The following is a 21017-nucleotide window of genomic DNA, read 5'->3' as shown; positions in this document are numbered from 1 at the left end:
TAATTTTCTCAAAAAACGACAGTGCGCCTTATAATCCGGAGCGCCTTATATATGGATCAATTGGTTGATCCATACTGGTTGTAAACGGCGCTCTGTCAAAATGTTTCAGTATGAAAAACCAATAAAAACAATTTAATAATAATAAAATGTTTCACTACGACTACGATAAAGCCACACCGCTTGCAGCATTACGGCTATCGTAGTCAGTGCACACAGCATTTTACTGCGCTTACTCACGGAAGGTCACACTATACGATCACAGAGCCAGGAAATCGGGCGGAAGACTGGCCACACTACAAGATTCGAGGGTGCGATGCTCTACTTTGTATCATTCACGTTTGCAAGATATTTAAAAAATCTAAGGTTTGGAACTGCGTAATTGTGTTTTACTTTTTTGTCATAAAGGTTCCAGTTTTATATCTGCTAAATGCAGCAACTCGTCCTCACAGTTGCGTTGTGCGTGACGAGCTATACAATTAGCACAGCTCTATCTAGTGGATGCATAACGCATCCCCAGTCAAACGTTTGACTGCAGTATCTTCTATGCTATGCGCCTTATAATCCGGTGCACCCTATTTATGAAAAAAGTTCTAAAATAGGTCATTCATTGAAGGTGCGCTTTATAATCCGGTGCGCGTTATAGTGCGGGAAATACGGTAATTCACTCGAACATAACTCCAATGATCACTTTTTTTGTTCTAGCTTGACACACGCTCTTAATAATTCCATAATGACCCTTAATAATTCAGGGCCGAGAGCTTCTCATCTGAAGCTCAGGCTTCATATCAAATGTGTTGCCCTGTCTCTCCCCCTGTCTCACCCTCTGTCTTCCCCGTCGCCTCTCTCCCGCTCTCCCTTCCTGTCACCTTCTGCTCTGCCGTGGTTCTGCCCGGGCTGCGCTCTTCCGCCCGCGTCTCCTGCAGATTGTGAATGACACTCTGTCAGAGGCGTGCGTTCGCATCACGCGGGATGAAAGGCAAAAGATGAAGGCCCTGTTCGGTAAGACGGCTCTCCCCATCGCCACACCGCCATCCAGCGCGTCTCCTCCGCTTTCCATGCATTCATAGACATGTGTGCCTGTGTGTGTGTTTGTGTGTGGGTGTGTGTGTGGATGGGAGCCTGTGTGTGTGTGTATGTGTGTGTTTTGCGTGTGTGTGTGTGTGTGTGTGTGTGTGTGGGGGGGGGGGTGTTTGTATGTATGTGTGGATGGGTGCCTGTGTGTGTGTGTGTGTTTTGCGCGCGCGCGCGTGTGTGTGTGTGGGAATGGAAGCCTGTGTGTGTGTTTCTGCGTGCATGCATGTGTGTTTGTGTGTGTGTTTGTGTGAATTACAGTTAAACACAGAATCCAACAGAACATGGACCCCGTTGATGACAGTGTGAAGAAGACGGTCGTCAAGGCAGCCAGAGAGACCTGGGAGATCTACTTCTCTCGCCTCTTTCCTGCTTCAGTGAGTGTGTGTTTGTGTGTGTGTGTGTGTGTGTGTGTGTGTGCGTGTGTGTGTGTGGGGAAGTATGTGGGTCCGATCTACACAACGATAACTGCAGCAATTTTCTTTATCTCACACTCACATTAATGTGTTTTGTGTCTGTGTTCGTGTGTGTGTGTGAGTGTTTGTGCCTACGTGTGTGCGCGTGTGTGTATGTGTGCGTGTGTGTGTGTGCGCGTGTGTGTGTGTGTGTGTGTGTGTGTGTGTGTGTGTGCAGGGCAGTGTGGGAACAGGAGTGCAGCTGTTGTCCGTATCCCACAGTGGTATCAAGCTGTTAAAAACGGTCAAGAGCAGCGCGGTGGCGCCAGACTACTTCAGAGTACTGCGGCCGTACACGTACGTACACAGGGATGTTTTACACCCTAGTCACGTCAGGACCTCCCCTATTCAAATAGGGGTCACTAAAGATCACCCTCATGTAAGAAGAATGTTGACATTTCAGATAAAGTTGCTCAAACTTTCTCATGAATATTGCATTTGGACACTGTGTGTATGTGTGGGGTAATAATCCATATTATTGCTGAATCTTTCATCCAAGGCTGCTTGTACTGAAATCGACTCCAATGAAGGAGCAGGTAAAAGTGAGGCTGACATTGGGGATCAAACCCAGTACCTTTCCACATGGAGTCGAACACCCTAACCACAAGTCCATCCTCAAGCCGCCACGTCCCCACAGATCCACACTCATACGAGGTTGCTCGGTTCTCACTCTCTTCTCTCGCGCAGCTACGCAGACATCCTGTTCGTCACCATCCCCTCGGAGAACATGCTGGAGTTCAACCTCACCAACGAGAAGCTGATCCTGTTCTCGGCCAAGGCCCCGCAGGTCAAGCACCTCATCGACACCTTCATCACCGAGATCAAGCAGGTACACTCTCGCCGCCCTCAGGATAAACCGAGACGCCCGCGCGGCGCTCGACAGCTGGTGACCCGTGAGGCCCTCCGGTGTCCACTGAAGCATCCCACTCCATCCCTCCTTTCTCATTCCATCTCCCCCCCTTCCACCAGGACTCGGACTACGTGATAGCCGAGAGGAACTTCGTGACGGACGATCACTCGCGCCTCAGTTTCCACAAAGGCGACATCATCAGGGTGCAAGTGATGGACGGCCTGGAGAAGGGTGAGGCGGCGCGAGGCATGAGGAGCGTGACGCCTTCTCGCGCTCCGTTACACAGGAGGCCAGGGCTGTGTTTCACGGCCTGCCGAGCACGTGTACGCGCTGTATATCAGCGAGTGTGTTTGTGTTTGTGTGTGTGTTTGTTTGCTCCAGGGTTCAGCTATGGATGTGTGGTGAGGAAGAAGGTGGTGTTCCTGGAGGAAATGAAGAGAGATACTCAGGAGTTTGGTGAGTATGAGGTGGATTTCTTGTTATTTTGGGGTCACAAAGAGACATGGGAATGTCTGGACGATTGCTAGGAACAGATGCATACGTTTGTACCACAGTTTTGGTAAATACTGATAATGTTTTGAGTGTGTGCATTACCCTAACACATTCACAACTACACTGAGATAAAACCATCCTTTGTTTTCTTGACAAAACATATACTATATTCTCAAAGCACGGCAGAAGGATATTTTAATTTCAGTTCATTAAGTCGATAGAAAACCAATAACGTTATAGATGAAAGGCACTAATGTCTTACCACTGCTGGTAACTGCGGTGTTAGGGGAATAAACCATTCCGGGGTGTCCCGTTATTGGGAAATAATGAACTTAGGAGGAGTTAATCAACCGCTGAATCACCGGCTCTGTCGTCCATTATATTCCAATAAATGTTGTATTTCTTACATATGCACTCAGGGACACTAGATTTAAGTATAGCTTTTCCACAGAGTTAAAGTAATAAACGGTCTTCTTTGGGTAAGTTGGAACAAGGTACACATCCATTGAATCAAAATCACTATACGGCCAATTCAATGTCAAAAACAATTTCCTTACAACATTTTATTCCTCCTTGTATCCGTGTAATGTTTGCACAGTTGTATTTGTGTGCATAATATCTTTGACTTGAATGTGTCATTCAAAGACTGATGTACCTATTTGTTCAATGTAACTATATTAAACAAATATAAGGAACAGGATACATGAAGGATGTGGCTACACTACCTATCATGACATGATATCATGACATGAGATGATCACATGTGATGATAGGTATAATCATGACATGTGATCAGCTCATGTCAAGGTGTCGATCATTCATCAACACCTTGAGGAAGTACCATCACTCAACTCATTCAAAAGTCAGAACAAATGTTTGCATCATACCTCTTAAGTAGTTCATCCCTTCTTGTTTTAAATAAAAGGAAACGTCCTTTGAAGAGGTATCTATAGGTATCTAGCTACGTAAAGCAGACTATAGGTATAGATAGTTAGACTATAGATAGTTTTATCATCAGCCAACAGGGTTGCTCTTGGAGATCACTTTGAACCATGGCAGCACTGGAGCAGTGGTGGATTGAACTGTAATCACAAGTGGGCTTCATTCAATGACTACACATGATACTGTCATGCCTGGTGTGACTGCACTGCGGTGTGACCGCACTGCGGTGTGACCGCACTGCAGCCTGACCGCACTGCGGTGAATCTGGGATTGAAGTCTTGACTGAAGACCCTTGGTAGGAACGAGGCCTTCCCATGACATGTGTTTTGCGTGGATCACGTGACTCGTGTTTGGCGCTCCAGGGTGGAAGTTCGGCGCAGTGCACGGCCGCTCCGCTGCCTTCCCCGTGGAGTGCGTCCGCCCCGTGGCCGCGCCCGACTTCCTGTCCGTCCCGCTGAACCGCACGGCGGAACCCCGGGGAGGGGCAGGGCAGTTCGCCGTGTCGTCGGCCATGGCCGTCGCCGTGGCGTCCACCATGGCCGCCCATGAGATAGACCCGACGTTAGAGGTGATACACACGCACGCACGCACGCACGCACACACACACACACACACATTGACACCGTCTTAGGGATACTGCGAACATAATGACTGGATGTAATAGCCATACTCACTCACTCACTCACTCACTCACTCACTCACTCACTCACTCACATTGAAACGTTCTTAGAGATACTGCCAACGTAATGAGTGGATGTAATAGCCATGCACACTTTCACACATTCATAGACAAACATACACACACACAAACCAAACAGACTTACACTAACACAAAAACACACACTCACACACATTAACCAGGTTTTAGAGGTACTGCAAACGTAATGAATGTGTCTAATAGCAATACACACATACACACACTCATAGACATACAACACATACACACAAAAACAAAACTCACTGACACTTATAGAAAACCCACAAACACACACTCATACATACACACACACACACATTGATCAGGTCTTAGAGGTACTGCAAACATATTGACTGCGTCTAATAGCCATACACACATACATACATACATACGCAAAAAAAAAAACACTTACACATGCACACACAGACACATACACACATACTCACACACAACATTAACACACATCCAGCTTAAATGCGCCAAACTTTACTTAAGAGTTTCCTTTCCGGTGTGTTTATTTTTCAATTTCAGAGGGTGTCACTTGAGGAGTTTGATCTCCGTGGCGAGGGAGATACATACGATAGTCTCCTGCAAGACAGCAAATATGACATGGTTGAGTTTGCCAAGAACTTCTTCAGACAGGGCACGCAAGGAAAGAGGTAGACCACTGCAAGCAAAAACACAAACACGCAAACACACAGTCACACAAACCAACACACACACACGGGCGTAGATGCAAATACACACAGCAACACAAGCATACACATAAAGAGATAGACACGTGCAAACACATATGCATCAGTTACACACACTCATACATACATACACACATACACACACACACACACACACACACACGCACACACACGTACACACACATATACACATACGCATACACATAAACCTACACACCCACGCCCAAACATCCTGTTTTATTCTATTTACTGCGACACTTAACAGCCCCTATGTGCCTCTCAGTGACTCCCTGAAGAGCAGGGGCAAGACCATGGCTCCCAGAGAGCCGTCTGAGATGATCAAGTTCTCCAAGGTAACTGTCTGCCTCACAGTAACCCACACAGACCAGTGGCTGCAGGTCTTAAAGGAGAACCAAGCACCGACACCACTTTTAGATTGTTTTGCATTGTGGAGGACTCCCTCTACAGGTTACAGACGTGCTCTGCATGCATAACCCGGGATTGACTGAAAAGTTACAGAATCACCTGCGACACACCCGACCATCAACCAATACTGCTCTAAGAAATTATACTATTTGCAATTGAGCTGACGATTTTATCCATATTTACTTTAATATTATTTTATAGATACATAGTATTATACATACCTGGTTAGGTATCTTGCTCAAAGCCTACAAGTAGACTGCGGGGATAAGGGTTCAAACCCTAACCACTCTGCTGACACAGAGAAGTCCCATTGTACCACCCATAAACTAACTCTAATGAAGCAAGCAGACACAGGATTCAGAGCAGCAGGGCTCCTGTTACTGTTATACCAACAGAATCGATGCAGCCGTATTTCAACAAGAAGATGATATCGCACATTAACAACAGCTGCCACAAAATCACCCGTCTTCTCCTCGTTTCCCGAGAGCCACGCCCCCACCTACCTCCTCCCTACGGGCCTTGACCACCCACACATCCACACTCACCAATGTTGTTGCGGCTGTGCAGAGAGCCTTGTGTGTGAAGCTGTATCTCCGGCCGTTCAGAGTGGGTTCTCTCTCTGTCTAGACACCGCTTACCCAGTCTCTGATAGAGTTCACTGACCCCGCCTTGAACAGAGTGGCAGCGGATCTCTTCCTGTGTATGTCATCAAACACCCTGCACACACATCAATCTTTTATGTTGTACTACCCTGTCCATTCTTTGTTGAAAGATTCAACAAAAATGTATACTTATTTGTCTGTGTGTGTGTGTGTTTTTGTGGGTGCGTGCCTGTGCATGCGTACATGCCTGCGTGTGTGTTTACGTGTACATGGGTCTGTATACGCTGGCCATGCGTTCAGCCGTGATGCGCTTCATGGGGGACCATCCAATCAAAGGTCTTTCAGAGCAGGAGGTGGTCAGCACATTCCTCAAGGTAAACGATCTACGATGCAAAAAGGCGCTGTGTGTGTTGCAGTCCAGCCGTCTTACCTATAACGTTGCTGTCTTCCATGTCCCCAATTACCCTCCCTCAGCTTATTGGCGAGTTCAGTCTGATGAAGGATGAGGCTTACTGCCAGGTCCTCAAGCAACTTACCGCTAACACCAGCTCTAAACCGTACGTATGCCGTCTGAACCTGGCATTTGTGGATGCACACGTCTGTGCTTGATGTGTGAACGTGTGATGTGTGGTCCAGGGACAGTTGCCAGAGAGGCTGGAGGCTGTTGTACATCCTGACGGCGTTCCATCGCTGCTCAGAGGTCCTGAAGCCTTTCCTCTTCAAGTACCTTCAGCACGCCTACCTCAGTGCCGGAGTGCTGTTTCAGGGTGCGCCTCTTACACTTATTCAATTATCAAAACATGCTTTTTTTGTACTACTTTCACCAGCTTTCAATAATAGTGTGGATTTCTGAGATGCTGTGGTCTAAAAGGTTAAACTGTCAACATCTGTCGACATCACATCACAAACCACTACCTGGGACTAACTCTCTGTCATGGACACACATTATTTTTTTCCCTGCTTTTTATCTGCTTCTTTTCCATACACAGTCATTGACAATAAGTACAATCTCTGTCTGGCTTGTGCCTAGGCTTGTGCCTAACAAAAGCGTAATGTGTTGACAGGTATTGCTAAGGCCTGTGAGCAGAACCTGAAAAAGACGTTTCAATATGGAGGGCGCGTGATCCCTCCAAACAGCATGGAGCTGAAGGCTATGGTGGTCAGTAATCCTCGCTTCAGTCCATTGTCTACTTCGATTGCATTCATAAACTGCAGTTCTAAAATGTGTTTGTGTGTGTCTACATTTGTCAGGCTGGACGGAGCTCCAAGCGACAGCTGTTTCTCTTGCCAGGAGGTATTGAGCGTCACCAAAAGATCAAGACATGCTCTGTGAGTGTAAATCTCTCTCTCTCTCTCTCTCTCTCTCTTGCTGACTCTCTCTCTCTCTTGCTGACCCTCTTGTTGACTCTCTCGTGCTAGCTCTCTATTATTCTCCCATCCCTCCCTCCCTCTCTCACCTGTTATAAGGTTGTTCCTGTATAGATGGCTCTTGGGGTTCTTGACAGTGTGGGCTTGTCCCAACTTCAAACCATATGATGCTTATTGGATTAAACTTTATATCAACTTTTCAAAAAAGGTGTATAGGAATATTCAAAGTAAGAATTCAGAGCAATAGGAAGCTTCCTAGGTACAGGGACGCACCCTGTGATTGAGCATCCTGCTCAAGCCCTCGGGTACTTTTACTTTGGAATGGTACCCAACAAACATGCATCAATCCTCTCCTGGCCCTAAGGCTAGTTTCATTTTGTCATCCCTCCAAGTGAAGATAAATCAACTGTTCGTATAAATTACCTTGCAACACACAACCAAGTTTGGCGGTTTGCAGATAAACTAACTAACCGAATGACAGTGACAGATGGCTTGATGTGATGTGTTTTGATGAATGGATTTTGTGCATCAGTTATATTTAAAAAGCATTGCCAGACCTTATGCTCCCTTCTTGAATAAATATTTAATGTCAAGGTGAACAGGGTAAGCGCTTCAGAATCATCTTTTGCCAATTTGAATTTCAGGAGGGGCCTGAAAAATGTATGCTAGTGGCTCCAAACTGAATGCATTAATGTCATAGTACCATGGGGTCGGCTGGGCACTGCTTAAAGGGAGCTGTGCAACAGAGGGGAGGACTGCAGGTGACCTTTAAAGCTCCTGTATATTCCAGGTGGCTCTGGACGTGATCGAGGAGCTGTGTTACGAAATGGGCCTGCACCGGCTAGAGGTTATGGATGAATACACTGTGTTCCTGGTCACCAGTAGAGGTACCACACACAGGGATTAGACACTGGACTTTTATAAGCTCACACTCACAACTCACAAGCACACACACACACACACACACACACACACACACACACACAACGAACACACCCACACATATAAACATAGATAACACAAACGTTAAAACACACACAACACATACTGTTATAAACGCACATATAAAAACACATGCAGACACAAATGCACACATACAAACATGCTGGATACATCAAACTTAATTCATTTTCTATTGTCTGGGTGCGTGTGTGTGCATGTGTGTGTGTGCGTACTGTGTCCAGGTCAGAACGTGCGTCCTCTGAATAAGCAAGAGTACGTCCTGGACATCGCCACGGAGGCAGAGGAGGTGGACAGCAACTACAGCTTCTGGTTCCGCCGGGTCGTCTGGACCCAGCCGCTCAAGTTTGACAATGAGCTCTCTGTGTCCATGCACTACAACCAGGTACCGCGCCACAGGCTGCAACGTCGAGAAGGTTCTGTCACCAGGCTAGGGCACTCGTCATTACGCTGGCTTGTGCTGTTGGTAATAATTATTATTATTGTATGCATGTGTCTGTGTATTTGTGTGTGTGTGTGTGTGTGTGTGTGTGTGTGTGTGTGTGTGTGTGTGTGTGTGTGTGTGTGTGTGTGTGTGTGTGTGTGTGTGTGTGTGCGTGTGTGTATGTGCGTCTGCGTGTGTGTTGGGGATTTTTGCCTTTCTGCCTAGGTCCTGCCCGACTACCGCAAAGGCCTTTTAAATGTGCTTCCCCGGGGGAAAGTAAGCGATCAGCAGTTCCACCAGATCTCCAAATTAGCCTCCCTGCAGCACAGAGCCAAGGACATAATCTTCATCCCCAGCATGTACGAGCTCAGACAATACACAGTAGTCGAGGAGCGGGCAGATATCTGCAGCATTTCCGCAAAACTCTAGAATTCAAGCGTATCTCTCATCCTCAGATGTGATTCCCTGTTTAACCTCTGATTATTTTTCCCATTCACTGCATCCCTGATACCGTAGCCATGAATTGTCGGAATACATCCCCCCACCTCTTTTTGGAAAGCAGCCGCCCCAGCAGTGGGTTACTATGGTGACACAGCATATGCAGCAAGTGCAGTCGCTAAGCGCGCACCAGGCCCGAGCGCAGTACCTGGGTAAGAGACCGACAGGCATCGACAGACATCGGGTGCAACGTTCAGGGTGCTTTCCGTTTCGATAAGCTCTGTGTTTTTATTTACATTGTCGTTCAGGGCTGGTCAGCGCCTTCCCCATGTTCGGCTCATCCTTCTTCTACATCCAGAGCAGTAGCTCCACGTCTTTGTACGCCCCTTGTATTCTCGCTGTCAATCAACATGGCCTCCACTTTCTGCACAAGGACACGCATGTAAGGGAACACCGCCCGCACACACACACACACACACACACACACACACACACACACACACACACAAACAATCACACGCACAAAATGTAAACAGTGGAATTAATGATTAAATTCCTGCTCAATGTCCAAGAGATAAGAGACTATTTCAAGAAAGAGCAAGAGGGGGTGTGGCCTGTAGTTGTGTGATAACGCCGTGCGCCTGTGGTGCAGGAAATCCTTCATGTGGTCCCTCTGGCGGAGGTACAGTCTACACGCACCCAAAGGCCCACGGCTGGCACAAGCTACCCCTATGTAGACCTAACCCTGGGAGACATGAACACACCAAGGGTGGTTCAACTTCAATTGGAGCAGGTTCGGAGGCACACCAATGGAGACACAGAAAAATTCAAATTGCAAATTTGTATGTTTTTTCTTTTCTTTTCGTTTGACTTGTCATCTTTTGCGTACCTAAACAGGGCCTGGAGTTGTGTCGGGTGATTGCCATGCAAGTAGAGAACATGATGTCGTTACGAGAGAAGAGACTCACCCTTCCGGCGAGTGAAATCACCATGTTGTAACTCATGACAACGCCCACTCCTGCGGACAAGGCCATAGGCACACATAGGCATTAGGCACATAAATGCACTTCACAGCACAAACACACTTCACAGGCATGTATGGACAAAATCAATCAATCAATCAATCAATCAATCAAAGAAGATCGACAAAGTGACCTACCTCTTGTTTTATTCAGGTGTTTATTCATGTGTAGAATTTACAGAGTGACTTTTGTAACAGTTTGCAAGATAGATTCAGGTTATTTGATTATGATACCATCAGTAGTGTAAACCCTCTAGCATTGTTTATAATTCATAATGTATTTATGTACTTATTTTCAAGGTAATCATTTTTTACACCTGAATGGCCTTAACATTTATAAAGGAAGAAGTTCTCATAAAATGTTGTTTTGTTGTTGTAAAAGGAAGGAAAGTTCATTAGCATATTGATTCTTATCTTATATAATTACAACTGAGAAAAGCAGTTTATTTTTTCTAATTAAATTGATGCTTATACATGTAAGGCAATGGCATGTGTATACATGTCGTTTATATGTGTAATTATATTTATTTGTCTTTTTGTAAAGTACTTCAAACAAGAAAATATAACAGGATATATTTCTTATATATGTCCTGTGTGTTTTATATAGAATATAGAAAACGCTGCATCAACTTTGTTAAAAACAATTCCTTATTTTATATTTTTATGCAAGTAAATAAACACATTGTATGAATCGCCTTCCTTATAACTCGCAAGCCTGATGAAACTTGATAGAGGCGCTCCAAGTGACAGGCTACTTCTGAGCATGCGCAGATCCCTGGCAGGTTACACGAGTTTATTTTCAGCCCTCTTGGAGACGAGTCAGGACACCAAAAACGAAGTGTCTTGCAGGAATGCTTTCCTCTTCTGTAGCTTCGGCATGAATCAGCATCGAGACACAACTAAGGTTTGGATTCCAAAATCGTCATGTGAAATGCTGCGTAGTTTATTGGTGCTACCAGTCACTAGCAGTGAAATCAAGCCAGGCTAGCGTAACAACTAGCAAAAACAGCTCCGCTAGCCAACATTAGTCTTGGTCTTATGTGATAGACATAATTTACACTAGGAGAATAGCATGCAATACATATAGATTGAGTGCGCAAACTGCTCTTTTCGCACGAACTATTGATTTAAGTAATGCGACGCAGTGTGCTTATATTCGTGTGCTATCTCAGCTAATGTCCATCGACATATAGCTAGGTTGCGTTTAATAAGGTCGGGTTTAAGGGCTGAAATGAAGAGTCCATAAACTGTCTGTTTGCAAACAACATAAGACGCTTACCATACAGAATGGCAGCCACTGGATTCTCTGACCTGAGGGACAAGCTCAAATCCATGACCCCGCACAGGGAGGAGACGTATAAAGACAAAAACGTGGACGGAACAAATGGCAGCGGAAAGGTTCGAAAGCGCAAGTTCCGAGAGTCTGATGAGGACGAAGTTGTTGAGCACAGCGACGACACCCGGGAGAGCCGCGAGCAAGAGGCTCGGCGTGTTAAGATTGACATCGTACAGAAGGGCTTATTTTCATTGGAGGAATGTGCCCTCATCGAAGATAAAATAGACGAGGTGGTGGCCATCGGAGAGGCTGGACAATACCGGGAACACACTGTAGACAGGGCACCTCTCCGAAACAAGTACTTCTTTGGAGAGGGATACACGTATGGTGCCCAGCTGGAGAAACGTGGACCTGGCCAGGAACGTCTGTACCGGAAAGGGGAGGTGGACGACATCCCTGCTTGGGTGGACGAGCTGGTCATCAAGCGTCTGGTGTCTGACGGGATCATTCCAGAGGGCTATGTGAACAGTGCAGTAATCAATGACTACCAGCCGGGAGGTTGTATTGTGTCACACGTTGACCCCCTGCACATCTTTGCCAGGCCCATAGTGTCTGTGTCCTTCTTCAGTGATAGTGCCCTTAGCTTCGGCTGCCGGTTCCAGTTCAAACCCATCCGGGTGTCAGAGCCTGTGCTGGTCCTGCCGGTGAGGAGAGGAAGTGTCACAGTCCTCAGGTTGGTAAAACACCATGCTAATGATGTCTTCTCTACTATGGCTTTCGATAAAAACCATGAGATGACTTTGAATCCCTCTTTTTCCCTTCAGCGGCTACGCTGCCGATGAAATAACCCACTGCATCCGGCCACAGGACATCAAGGAAAGGCGCGCTGTCATCATCCTGAGGAAGTGAGTAGACTACTCATCCTGTCAGGACTTGCTCATCCGATCAGGACTTGCTCCGGCTCTTGTCGATTGATGCACCTCTCAAAGACCAATTTGTGTGTGTGGTTGCCGCTTTTCTCAGGACCCGACCTGACGCGCCTCGCCTGGATGTCGACAGCACCCTGAGCTCCCTGCCCCCCGAACGACCCATCCCCCTGAAAGCCAAGCGCTCCCGACGCAGAGCAGACCCGGACGCGGCTCACAGGTACAGCCCTGTCACCTTCAGTCTACCACATTCACAATTTGAGATGGCATTTTCAGTTTGGTCGCCAAAAACGTAATTGGAAGACCTTTTTCTTCAGTTTGATGTTTTATAAACATGGCATTGCTTTGGTACTTTGTCCACCAGGCCAAGGGTTCTGGAGATGGATAAGGAGGAGAACCAACGCCCCTCCCACTCTCATCACCGTCGCCATAGCAGCAGCAGTTCCGAGAACTACTGGAGGCGGGGGCAGGAGTATGATAAACACAAAGAGAGTTCAGAGAGACGCAAAGTCAAGATGAGGCGCCATTAGGCTCGACAGACCCACAGCATACAACAGCCCTTGTTTCTATAACTGAATTTATAACGTGAATGCAAATATTTTATTCTGAAGGGCAAACTCGTCACCTTGTTTTTTCCTTAAGTTTGAATCAGTTTGGTTGTTTCTTTTTGGCAAATTAAGTCAGCATCTTTGCTGTACACAGTAGAAACTCAAATACGCTACTGTCATGCGCGGTTCTTCTACTGTTAAATATTCCGTTATAAAATAAATCCTGTTTCTATGTTCATAGGAAATAAAATGGCATGTATTTTTTGTAACCAAGTTGTACAGACCTTAAAAGCTAACATAAGTTTAAGGGGAATATGGGAAGGAAGAGACGAGAGCCCAGGTTGAACCAATTATGCAGTTCTGTGCCCCATACACCGCACGACTACGGACTGCCTTTATTAACAACCACCGAACGTTACAGAACACGGCACACCTGATCAACACACACAACACTCTCACTAATAGTCGCGATTACACAACAATGGAACTACACATAATTAACACACAACCAATAAAGACCCCAAACCCGTTAACCCCACTTAACCTAACAGAATAAATTAACAAAACCCTTCTGTCAACTGAACCCCAATTCCCAGAATCCCCGCGGCTCTGGAATATGGCGCCCACACCCGTGGTCGCCACAATATAAATATAAATATATATATATATATATATATATATATATATATATGAACATCAACAAAGCATAACTTGAAGTGTATTCAATCTTGTTATATTGTACAAAAAAATGTTTGTAAAGACTTTGATTGGAAGAACCTTTGTGCGGAAAGAAACCTTTACTTTTTTCACATATACAGGTCTGATCCACATCATGCAGCGTTGTCTGAATTAATTTCTTGTCTGGTGGCTAATTTCCCTTTACCACAGGTTCACATATTCGTTTATCTAACATGATATGGCAGACAGGAAAATAAAGCTGGTTTGGTCTTTATTCATTGATATGAAATGTTCATGTCATATACGGAAATTATGAGGTTATTTAATATGCCTCATTGTGTTTGAGCCATGGGAATAGATCAAACACAATTAAGTCTAGATTTTTTTATGCCCCGGTTATTTTAAAGATACACTGAATTTGATATTTTTGAATAATATATCCTTACAGTTGCTGCACATTGGTATGTTTTATCAGGACTGTCAGAAGGTTCCCTCATGGAGGTTTATGTCAACACTTCCTCAAGCTCTAAGTGGAATGTGTCAAATAGTTTCTCTTGGGTATGGTAAGAAGAACATTTGGTCCATAATCTAATATATTTTCTTTCCATCGGGACATAAGATATGTTCTAGATTGCGCTTAGGCAGTATAACAAGGTTGGAACAGCTAATGTAAAAAGAAGCATTGTCTGGCACACATTATTACAAGGTGACCTCTATGCACAGTTCTGAGTGCCGTTGGTAAACCACATCCTTTTCAATCAAGGCTTGCAATTCAGCCATGAAACGCAATACATTTCTGAGGTTTGGCATATATTTCTGTGTATTTTTCAAATTAACAAAATTGTATGTAACAAATATTTTTCTACTTAATACTTGACCAAGAAAGAAGAGTCAAAATATACAGAAAGCTACAAACTATAAAGAAGGCAATATGCAGAAAGTAAAATTAAAGTGAAGTTGCCAATATGAGTATAATACGTCATTAATATTTATTTTGTACTACTTAATCAACATATTATAGGACTAAAATATTTAGCAGGTTTTTTTTTAGAGATTAAACAACAAATGTCTGTTGCTTTTTAAATTGCTTCGATTCCTCAATATATAACGTTGTACTCTGAGGCCAACTAGACGTCAGAGGTCAACCTCTTTCCTATTGGTCCACCATCTGCCGGATGGCTGCTGCTGCTCGATAGCTAGCTTAGCTGGCTGGCTATATCTCTGTTCAACAAGATCATAAACTGGTATAAATGCAGGCATTATAATGATTTGGGCCGAGGAATAGGAATCCCTCCTTTTCGGTGGTAAGGTGCTTCAATGTAGGCAGGGAGTGATAGCGAACGACAAATACACTAACAAAATAAACTAACGCTAACGTTGTGTAAAGTTACTTGAAACATATGTAGCCTAGCAAACAGCTATTGTTTTGATTCTTGCCTCTATCTTTGTGTAACGCAGCCATTATTGACATGTACAGCTGGATTGGCCACTCACAAGATTTGTATGATCTCGGATCAGATATTTTCTTGTAATGTTGATCAGTGGTTGTCATTCATGCAACACAGCTAACAACAATTGGACGTGCGCCCTGAAGTTGAAACAAAGATCTAAAAATAGGAAACAACGCAGTGGTAGCTGAATTATTAACAACCATCTGACAAATTTTAGTTTTGATTCGCCTTCCATGTAGGTTACATATGTGAAATGTCCTGTGTGCAGCTCACTTCAGGTCTGCTATGTGTGTTCTTGACAGTTTCTCCCAAGGACTGACGAAGTCAGTCTGCAGAGGCTATTGGAGGGTGGTTATATATTTAAACAGGGAAACGAGCTGCTACTCGCGAGCATCTATATATAGAATAATTTGTAATGCCCGATATAGCACCTTTTCCAATATGTCACAGTCTTGTACAGGCCATTCAAATGAACCAGGTTGAAATGAGATATACATAGTTTTCCATTTGCCTGTTTTCTTTATATGTAAATAAACACAATGTTAAGGGAAGATGGCACAATATAGATGATTTCTTTAAATTAATCTATTGAGTGTCTGTCATCAATATCCATTCTCCCTCCGTAGGTTTACCACGGTCGGACGTAGTGATGGACTTTCGTAGCGGCAGAAGGAAAGGAGAAGAGGGCATTGCTGTGGTGATCGACTTCTTGCTAACTAACGCCCGACTAGTTTTAGGAGTCGGCGGTGCTGCGCTGTTGGGAATCGCTACGCTTGTAGTCAAACGGGTGAGTGCGTCGGTTTCATACATTAGATGGGTGGGTGGTTTCATACATTAGATACATTAACATCTAAATGAACTTTTCTTGAATGTTAAGATTGCTTTGCCTTTGTTCTTTAAGACTGAATCACTCTTTGTTTATATTCATTGTAGCATATGATTGCATATAGTAAATGTAAGCAGTAGCTTGTTTACCCATGTGTCAGATTTTTGACAATTTGACCTTTGACCTTGTTTAGCTGATTGAACGTGCTGGCCGTGCCTCAGAGGATGAGAAGGTGGAGCAGAAGATGGTGGAAAGCTGGGAAGAGCTAGCCTCTGCCTCCCCTACGCTGATCGGAAAGAGCCTAGAAGGCGTTGTCATGAAAGAGGTTGCCAAGGCAGCCAAACAGCAGCGAGGTACTGGATACACAGACAGCGGGCTTGATTTGCAGAATTGTCCCATGCTGATCTTATATCTCTTTCCTTAACAGCCGATCTTTGCGAGAAATCTAGTCTGGATATTCAACCCAAATCGGATGCTAAACCCAAGAAACTCCAGTTATGTGCCCTCACTCTACAGGTAAATTTTTGGGCAGTTTTAAGGCATTTTGTTCAAATGTTTCTGTTTGTGGTAACCATACAAACCTAATCATACCCTAACGTGTGTTCATGTTGGTGTAGGAGCGCCTGCTGCAGTTCTACTACACGCGAGCACAGCTGAGTCCAGTGGAGGTGCGCAGGGTTCAATCCCTGGCTCTGGACATCTGCACGGAGGTCCAGGGCTTCCTCCACACCCGCCACCCCGACATGCCTCTGGGGGAGATGAGCCTGGGAGGCTCCTTGCTGGACGACCTGGAGGTTAGCTCAGAGTCTGACACAAACACCCTGTGTCTTTCCTCTCAATACACATGGAGAGGGACGACATATTCATAGGGGAATCATGTGAATCCGTCCAATGTTATTCATTCATGTAATCAATACACATAAAAAAATGATTCGGCAACCATGATATTTTTTGGAGGCCGCAAGAGACTTGGAGACCATTAAAGTATGTGTGTGAGTGCATTGATGTATTGATCCTCTGGATTAAATGCATGCTTTATATATGCTGTGGAACAAAAAAGCTATCTATGTGTAGGTGGTGAGGGCAGACCACGCATGCCTGCTGGTGCCCCTACAACTGGAGGCATCACTGTGGCGTCTCATCCCCGGAGAGGAGACCCTTCTGACCCATCCGCTGCACTGGATGGTCCGACGGGTCAACCTGGAGTACTTCCCCCGCGGGCGGAGCTACTGGGACAGGTACACACTGTTGGCGATGCATGGACCCAGAAGTGTACGCCCCGCATGTTCATCAGTATAGAACTTTGAGCTGGGCTACGGTTGTTCAAAAATCTAATATTAATTTGAAAAACCATTGGTACCACTCGGTAAACCGAGTCGACTATTCAACAATGTTAAATAGGTTTAGAGGTCATTTAAATATTTTTTTCGCAGGTAGGTAAAGGTCCTCATTTTTAGTTGTATTGAGGCTAATACAGTTTTCTCAATCTACTCATTCTGTATTGATAAAAAAAGATAAACGACACTGAGGTTATATTAGGAATGTCATTTCACAATAGCCGTACTATATTCATTTTATTTTCATTTCTAATATATCTAGTAAAGTGTTAGGGACGTGTTCTGCCTTGTGTATTGTGGAGTAGTAAAGCTGTGCTTATTCAGTGAGTCCGTGCAACGTAGGGAGGAAGGATAGTAAAGAGTGTGTTGGTAATCGAACTTTCCGAAGCAGTTTCTCAGTAAGTCAAAAGACTTCTTTGTCTTCAGTCTTTATCTCAGTAACAGATCTCAGACAGCAGTACCAGCTGGTAGCTCAGTCATATAAACATAAGGAGATATAGCCAGTACAAGCCAGTTGTCCAGACCAAAACAGCTGAAGACTGTTGTGTTGAATGAAGAGATGACATACTTGATGTATGCATTTGGAAAAAAACTGCATGCGTTTTATACTGGTGTGCGTCTTGTGGTCTTCAATAGGTTCCTGGTCGGGGGCTACTTGTCCTCAGAAGCTCTGGTGAACATGTTAAGCAAGACTGTTATGGAAACCATGAACTGGCCGTCTATCAGCAGCCATCTGGACTGCCTGGTCAGACCAGTGCTGGGAGGACCAGAACTCAGCCTTGAGATACGGTGGGTCTGTGTGTGCGTGTCTATTGGTGTGTTGTGTGTCCTCAACCTACAGGTTCTATTAAATAATTTTCAAATTAGTGACGGGTTGCCATTTGTGCTATTACAGAATATGTATGATATTCAGAAAGTCAGAATTCTCCCTTTTTACATTTACTAAAGTGTCTAGGCATAGGCAAAGCAACATGATTAGCTTTTTCAAATTCCCATGTTGATCTGTTGATTCTGTTTATATACTTAACACTGCCTTGTGTTCTCCAGGCCTGAGGATACAGAGGGAGGAGGAAAAGGTAGCAGTATGCCTCCTCTCTTCATATCCATGATACCGGTCCTGAGGGAGGAAGACGTGGTCCTGACCGGCCAGCCACAGCTCACCGCCCCCTGGGTCAACGCCTGGCACCTCTCCCTCTACCCGTGGGAGACCCAGCGACTGGCTCAGCTCGACGAGTCGGACAGCGGCTGTCGCAGGAACGTCCTCAAGACCCTCAAGGCAGTGTGCAAGCTGAACCCCGCCCTCAGGCCCATGCCCTCCGCCCCATTGGCCAATCTCATCCTCCACCTCAGCGAACGGGAGAGTGATTGGTCGGATGGCAGCCTGGAAGTGCGCTTTCAGCAGTGCATCACGGAGCTGATTGGTTATCTGGAGCAAGGCGCGCTGCACAGTTACTTCAAGCCAGTGGTCAATCTGCTGGGCAGCTTGTCAGAAGACCAGGTTGACCAGATGGGCTTCATGCTCTACTGTGCTATGTCTGAGCCTGAAATACTGCTCATATAGCTGTCTGCAGGGACACATGCACACCTTTCACACATTGGAAAAGATCTGAACTCAATCTGACAACTGCAGTCAGAAATGTGCTGAAAGATTGACTTTTTTTAAATTACTGTGTTTGATCAAGGTATTGTAGACTGAAGATTTGACCGTTGCACTGGTGTTTTCCACCCCCTACATCAATCACAAGAACCCAAACCTTCACAACTAGATTGAAAGATGACTAGTGTCACAAGTTCACCTTCAAGCTCCCAGCAGTATAACAAGAGAAAAGGACACTTCATACCTGTTGGAAACATGTTAGCCTGATTCAAACTTCTCCAATGACGGGAGTGATGGTGAAGGTGAAAGCGTTGGGAAGTGTTTGTATGAAATACAACTGGTACATCTGAAAGACATATATAGCAAAAGCTATTGAATGTAATGGCCAATGGGGCACTTAGCGCTCCATCAGCTTGCAGAAACATCAAAAACTATTTGCTTTTAAACAAACCCCTCTCAACCTCTACAATGAGTCAAGTGTGAAATAGTGACTCCTTTATGTACAACATGATGAAAGTCATTAATGTGCCAATCATTATACTTCTGAACGAATAGTACAACATTGTTTCAGACTATGTTCAGTGCGACTATAATAAGGTTACTTACAGGCTATATGTCCTATGGTCAAGGCTAGAAAAACAAAGTTTGAGGCTATGTTCAGTGCTACTAGAACAAGGTTTCAGGCCATGTTCTGTGCTAGCAGAACAAGGTTTTAGCCTATGTGGAGTGCTAATAGGACAAAGTTTCAGGCTAGGTTCAGTGCCAGCAGACTAAGATTTCAGGCTATGTTTAGTGCTAGCAGGGTGAGGTTTAATGCAATGTTCAGTGCTAGCAAAACAAGGTTGCAGGGCTTCACGCAAAGTTCAATGCCAAGTCTGTATATATGGGCTGTTTGGGTGGAAAGTGTCACTCCTCAGTACAGAATCCTATGTCGCCGTGATTTCAAATGTAAAAAGAAAAGAAAACGCCAACAACATGGCAGCTGCGGCCTCCTCTTTAAGCAGTTAATTCATTTCATTGAAACGAATCCTGATTATATTTATCTAATGTTACCTATTATGACTGAAGGTGAAATGTAGTGCAATATTTTTTTAGCACATTCGTCTCGAGTTGTTGCAATTTCATATGGCTGCTTGCTAATTCAGTACGAGTGCATATTTTGAATTGTGTAGATGGTGAGTTGGAGAAGGTTGTACCTCCGCTATTTGAATGAGAAAAATAAAGTTATTGCACTTCATCACCAATCACCAAGAGACATCTCCTTTCAGGCATGGAGCATCAGTTGCAATTCTAAATCAATAAGTTGTTGAGACGAAAATAAAACCTTATTTTATGAAATAATTATTTTTAGGTAATTATATTTCAAGTTATTTTCGCAGGAGATTGGTAATTATTATATCGGTAAGCCAAAAAAGTATTTCATCAACTAGAACAACTTTGTTAAGACAAAACTAAATTCGCGATTGTGTTTCTATGTTAAATTAAGATAAGCATCCACACTAGAATCACTGCGAACGTTATTGTTGTGAAAAAGGCCTCACAAGTTTCCATGTGTCGTTGTGAACTATCGAGATCAACAGTGAGGCTTCATTCAGTCCATGGCATACTTCATAGTACTGCGATGGGGGCGCTGATGGGAAAGGAATTGCAGCGAGGCATCATGTGCCTGAAGACGGACTGCACAGGTCGTCCCTGCGCCTACATTTTAAAGTGGATTGTTTTTCCAAAGTGAGTATTTCTGTGGAGAACATTTCCGAGGAATCTATTTGCAGTTATTTTTCTCCTACTTGATGTAATCATGCAAGTCCTTATTTGCAAACAGAGCGTCTGTTTTTGCAAGAAGCCCGCTACAGAGAAGTGTACCGACCCGCAGACCGTCAGCTGTCACAAGGCTAAATATGGATGTAGAGTAGGCTGGACAGCTCGCTTGTGATTGT

At 44.7% G+C, this 21017-nt stretch overlaps 3 protein-coding genes across 3 annotated transcripts in view; all 3 read left to right on the top strand.

Annotated features, from left to right (window-relative positions):
* Nucleotides 1–10419, top strand: part of myo15ab (myosin XVAb) — a gene marked incomplete at both ends in the record, with an annotated part of 48740 nt that extends 38321 nt beyond the window's left edge. The window contains 22 exon segments of the mRNA XM_079730349.1: nucleotides 924–999; nucleotides 1333–1448; nucleotides 1705–1823; nucleotides 2214–2355; nucleotides 2496–2607; nucleotides 2758–2832; nucleotides 4173–4378; nucleotides 5039–5166; nucleotides 5486–5555; nucleotides 6256–6328; nucleotides 6531–6604; nucleotides 6705–6787; nucleotides 6867–6997; nucleotides 7295–7389; nucleotides 7482–7559; nucleotides 8389–8485; nucleotides 8783–8943; nucleotides 9208–9341; nucleotides 9499–9632; nucleotides 9729–9862; nucleotides 10073–10213; nucleotides 10318–10419. Coding sequence (XP_079586475.1) covers nucleotides 924–999; nucleotides 1333–1448; nucleotides 1705–1823; nucleotides 2214–2355; nucleotides 2496–2607; nucleotides 2758–2832; nucleotides 4173–4378; nucleotides 5039–5166; nucleotides 5486–5555; nucleotides 6256–6328; nucleotides 6531–6604; nucleotides 6705–6787; nucleotides 6867–6997; nucleotides 7295–7389; nucleotides 7482–7559; nucleotides 8389–8485; nucleotides 8783–8943; nucleotides 9208–9341; nucleotides 9499–9632; nucleotides 9729–9862; nucleotides 10073–10213; nucleotides 10318–10419 — 2481 coding nt within the window.
* An 819-nt stretch (nucleotides 10420–11238) lies between these two features.
* On the top strand, nucleotides 11239–13460 carry alkbh5 (alkB homolog 5, RNA demethylase). Its single transcript, XM_079758865.1, has 4 exons — nucleotides 11239–12450; nucleotides 12542–12622; nucleotides 12741–12863; nucleotides 13008–13460. Exons 1-4 carry the CDS (start codon nucleotides 11729–11731, stop codon nucleotides 13171–13173), a joined length of 1092 nt encoding a protein of 363 aa, XP_079614991.1. The 5' UTR covers nucleotides 11239–11728; the 3' UTR covers nucleotides 13174–13460.
* A 1579-nt stretch (nucleotides 13461–15039) lies between these two features.
* mief2 (mitochondrial elongation factor 2) lies at nucleotides 15040–20307 on the top strand. The gene is made up of 8 exons (XM_079728739.1): nucleotides 15040–15173; nucleotides 15947–16107; nucleotides 16340–16499; nucleotides 16574–16662; nucleotides 16764–16940; nucleotides 17221–17384; nucleotides 18120–18272; nucleotides 18531–20307. Exons 2-8 carry the CDS (start codon nucleotides 15970–15972, stop codon nucleotides 19042–19044), a joined length of 1395 nt encoding a protein of 464 aa, XP_079584865.1. The 5' UTR covers nucleotides 15040–15173; nucleotides 15947–15969; the 3' UTR covers nucleotides 19045–20307.
* The last annotated feature ends 710 nt before the right edge of the window (nucleotides 20308–21017 follow it).

Source organism: Pollachius pollachius (assembly GCF_949987615.1).
Source record: "Pollachius pollachius genome assembly, chromosome: 2".
NCBI lineage: Eukaryota > Metazoa > Chordata > Actinopteri > Gadiformes > Gadidae > Pollachius > Pollachius pollachius.
This window is presented reverse-complemented; position numbering and strand designations above follow the sequence as displayed.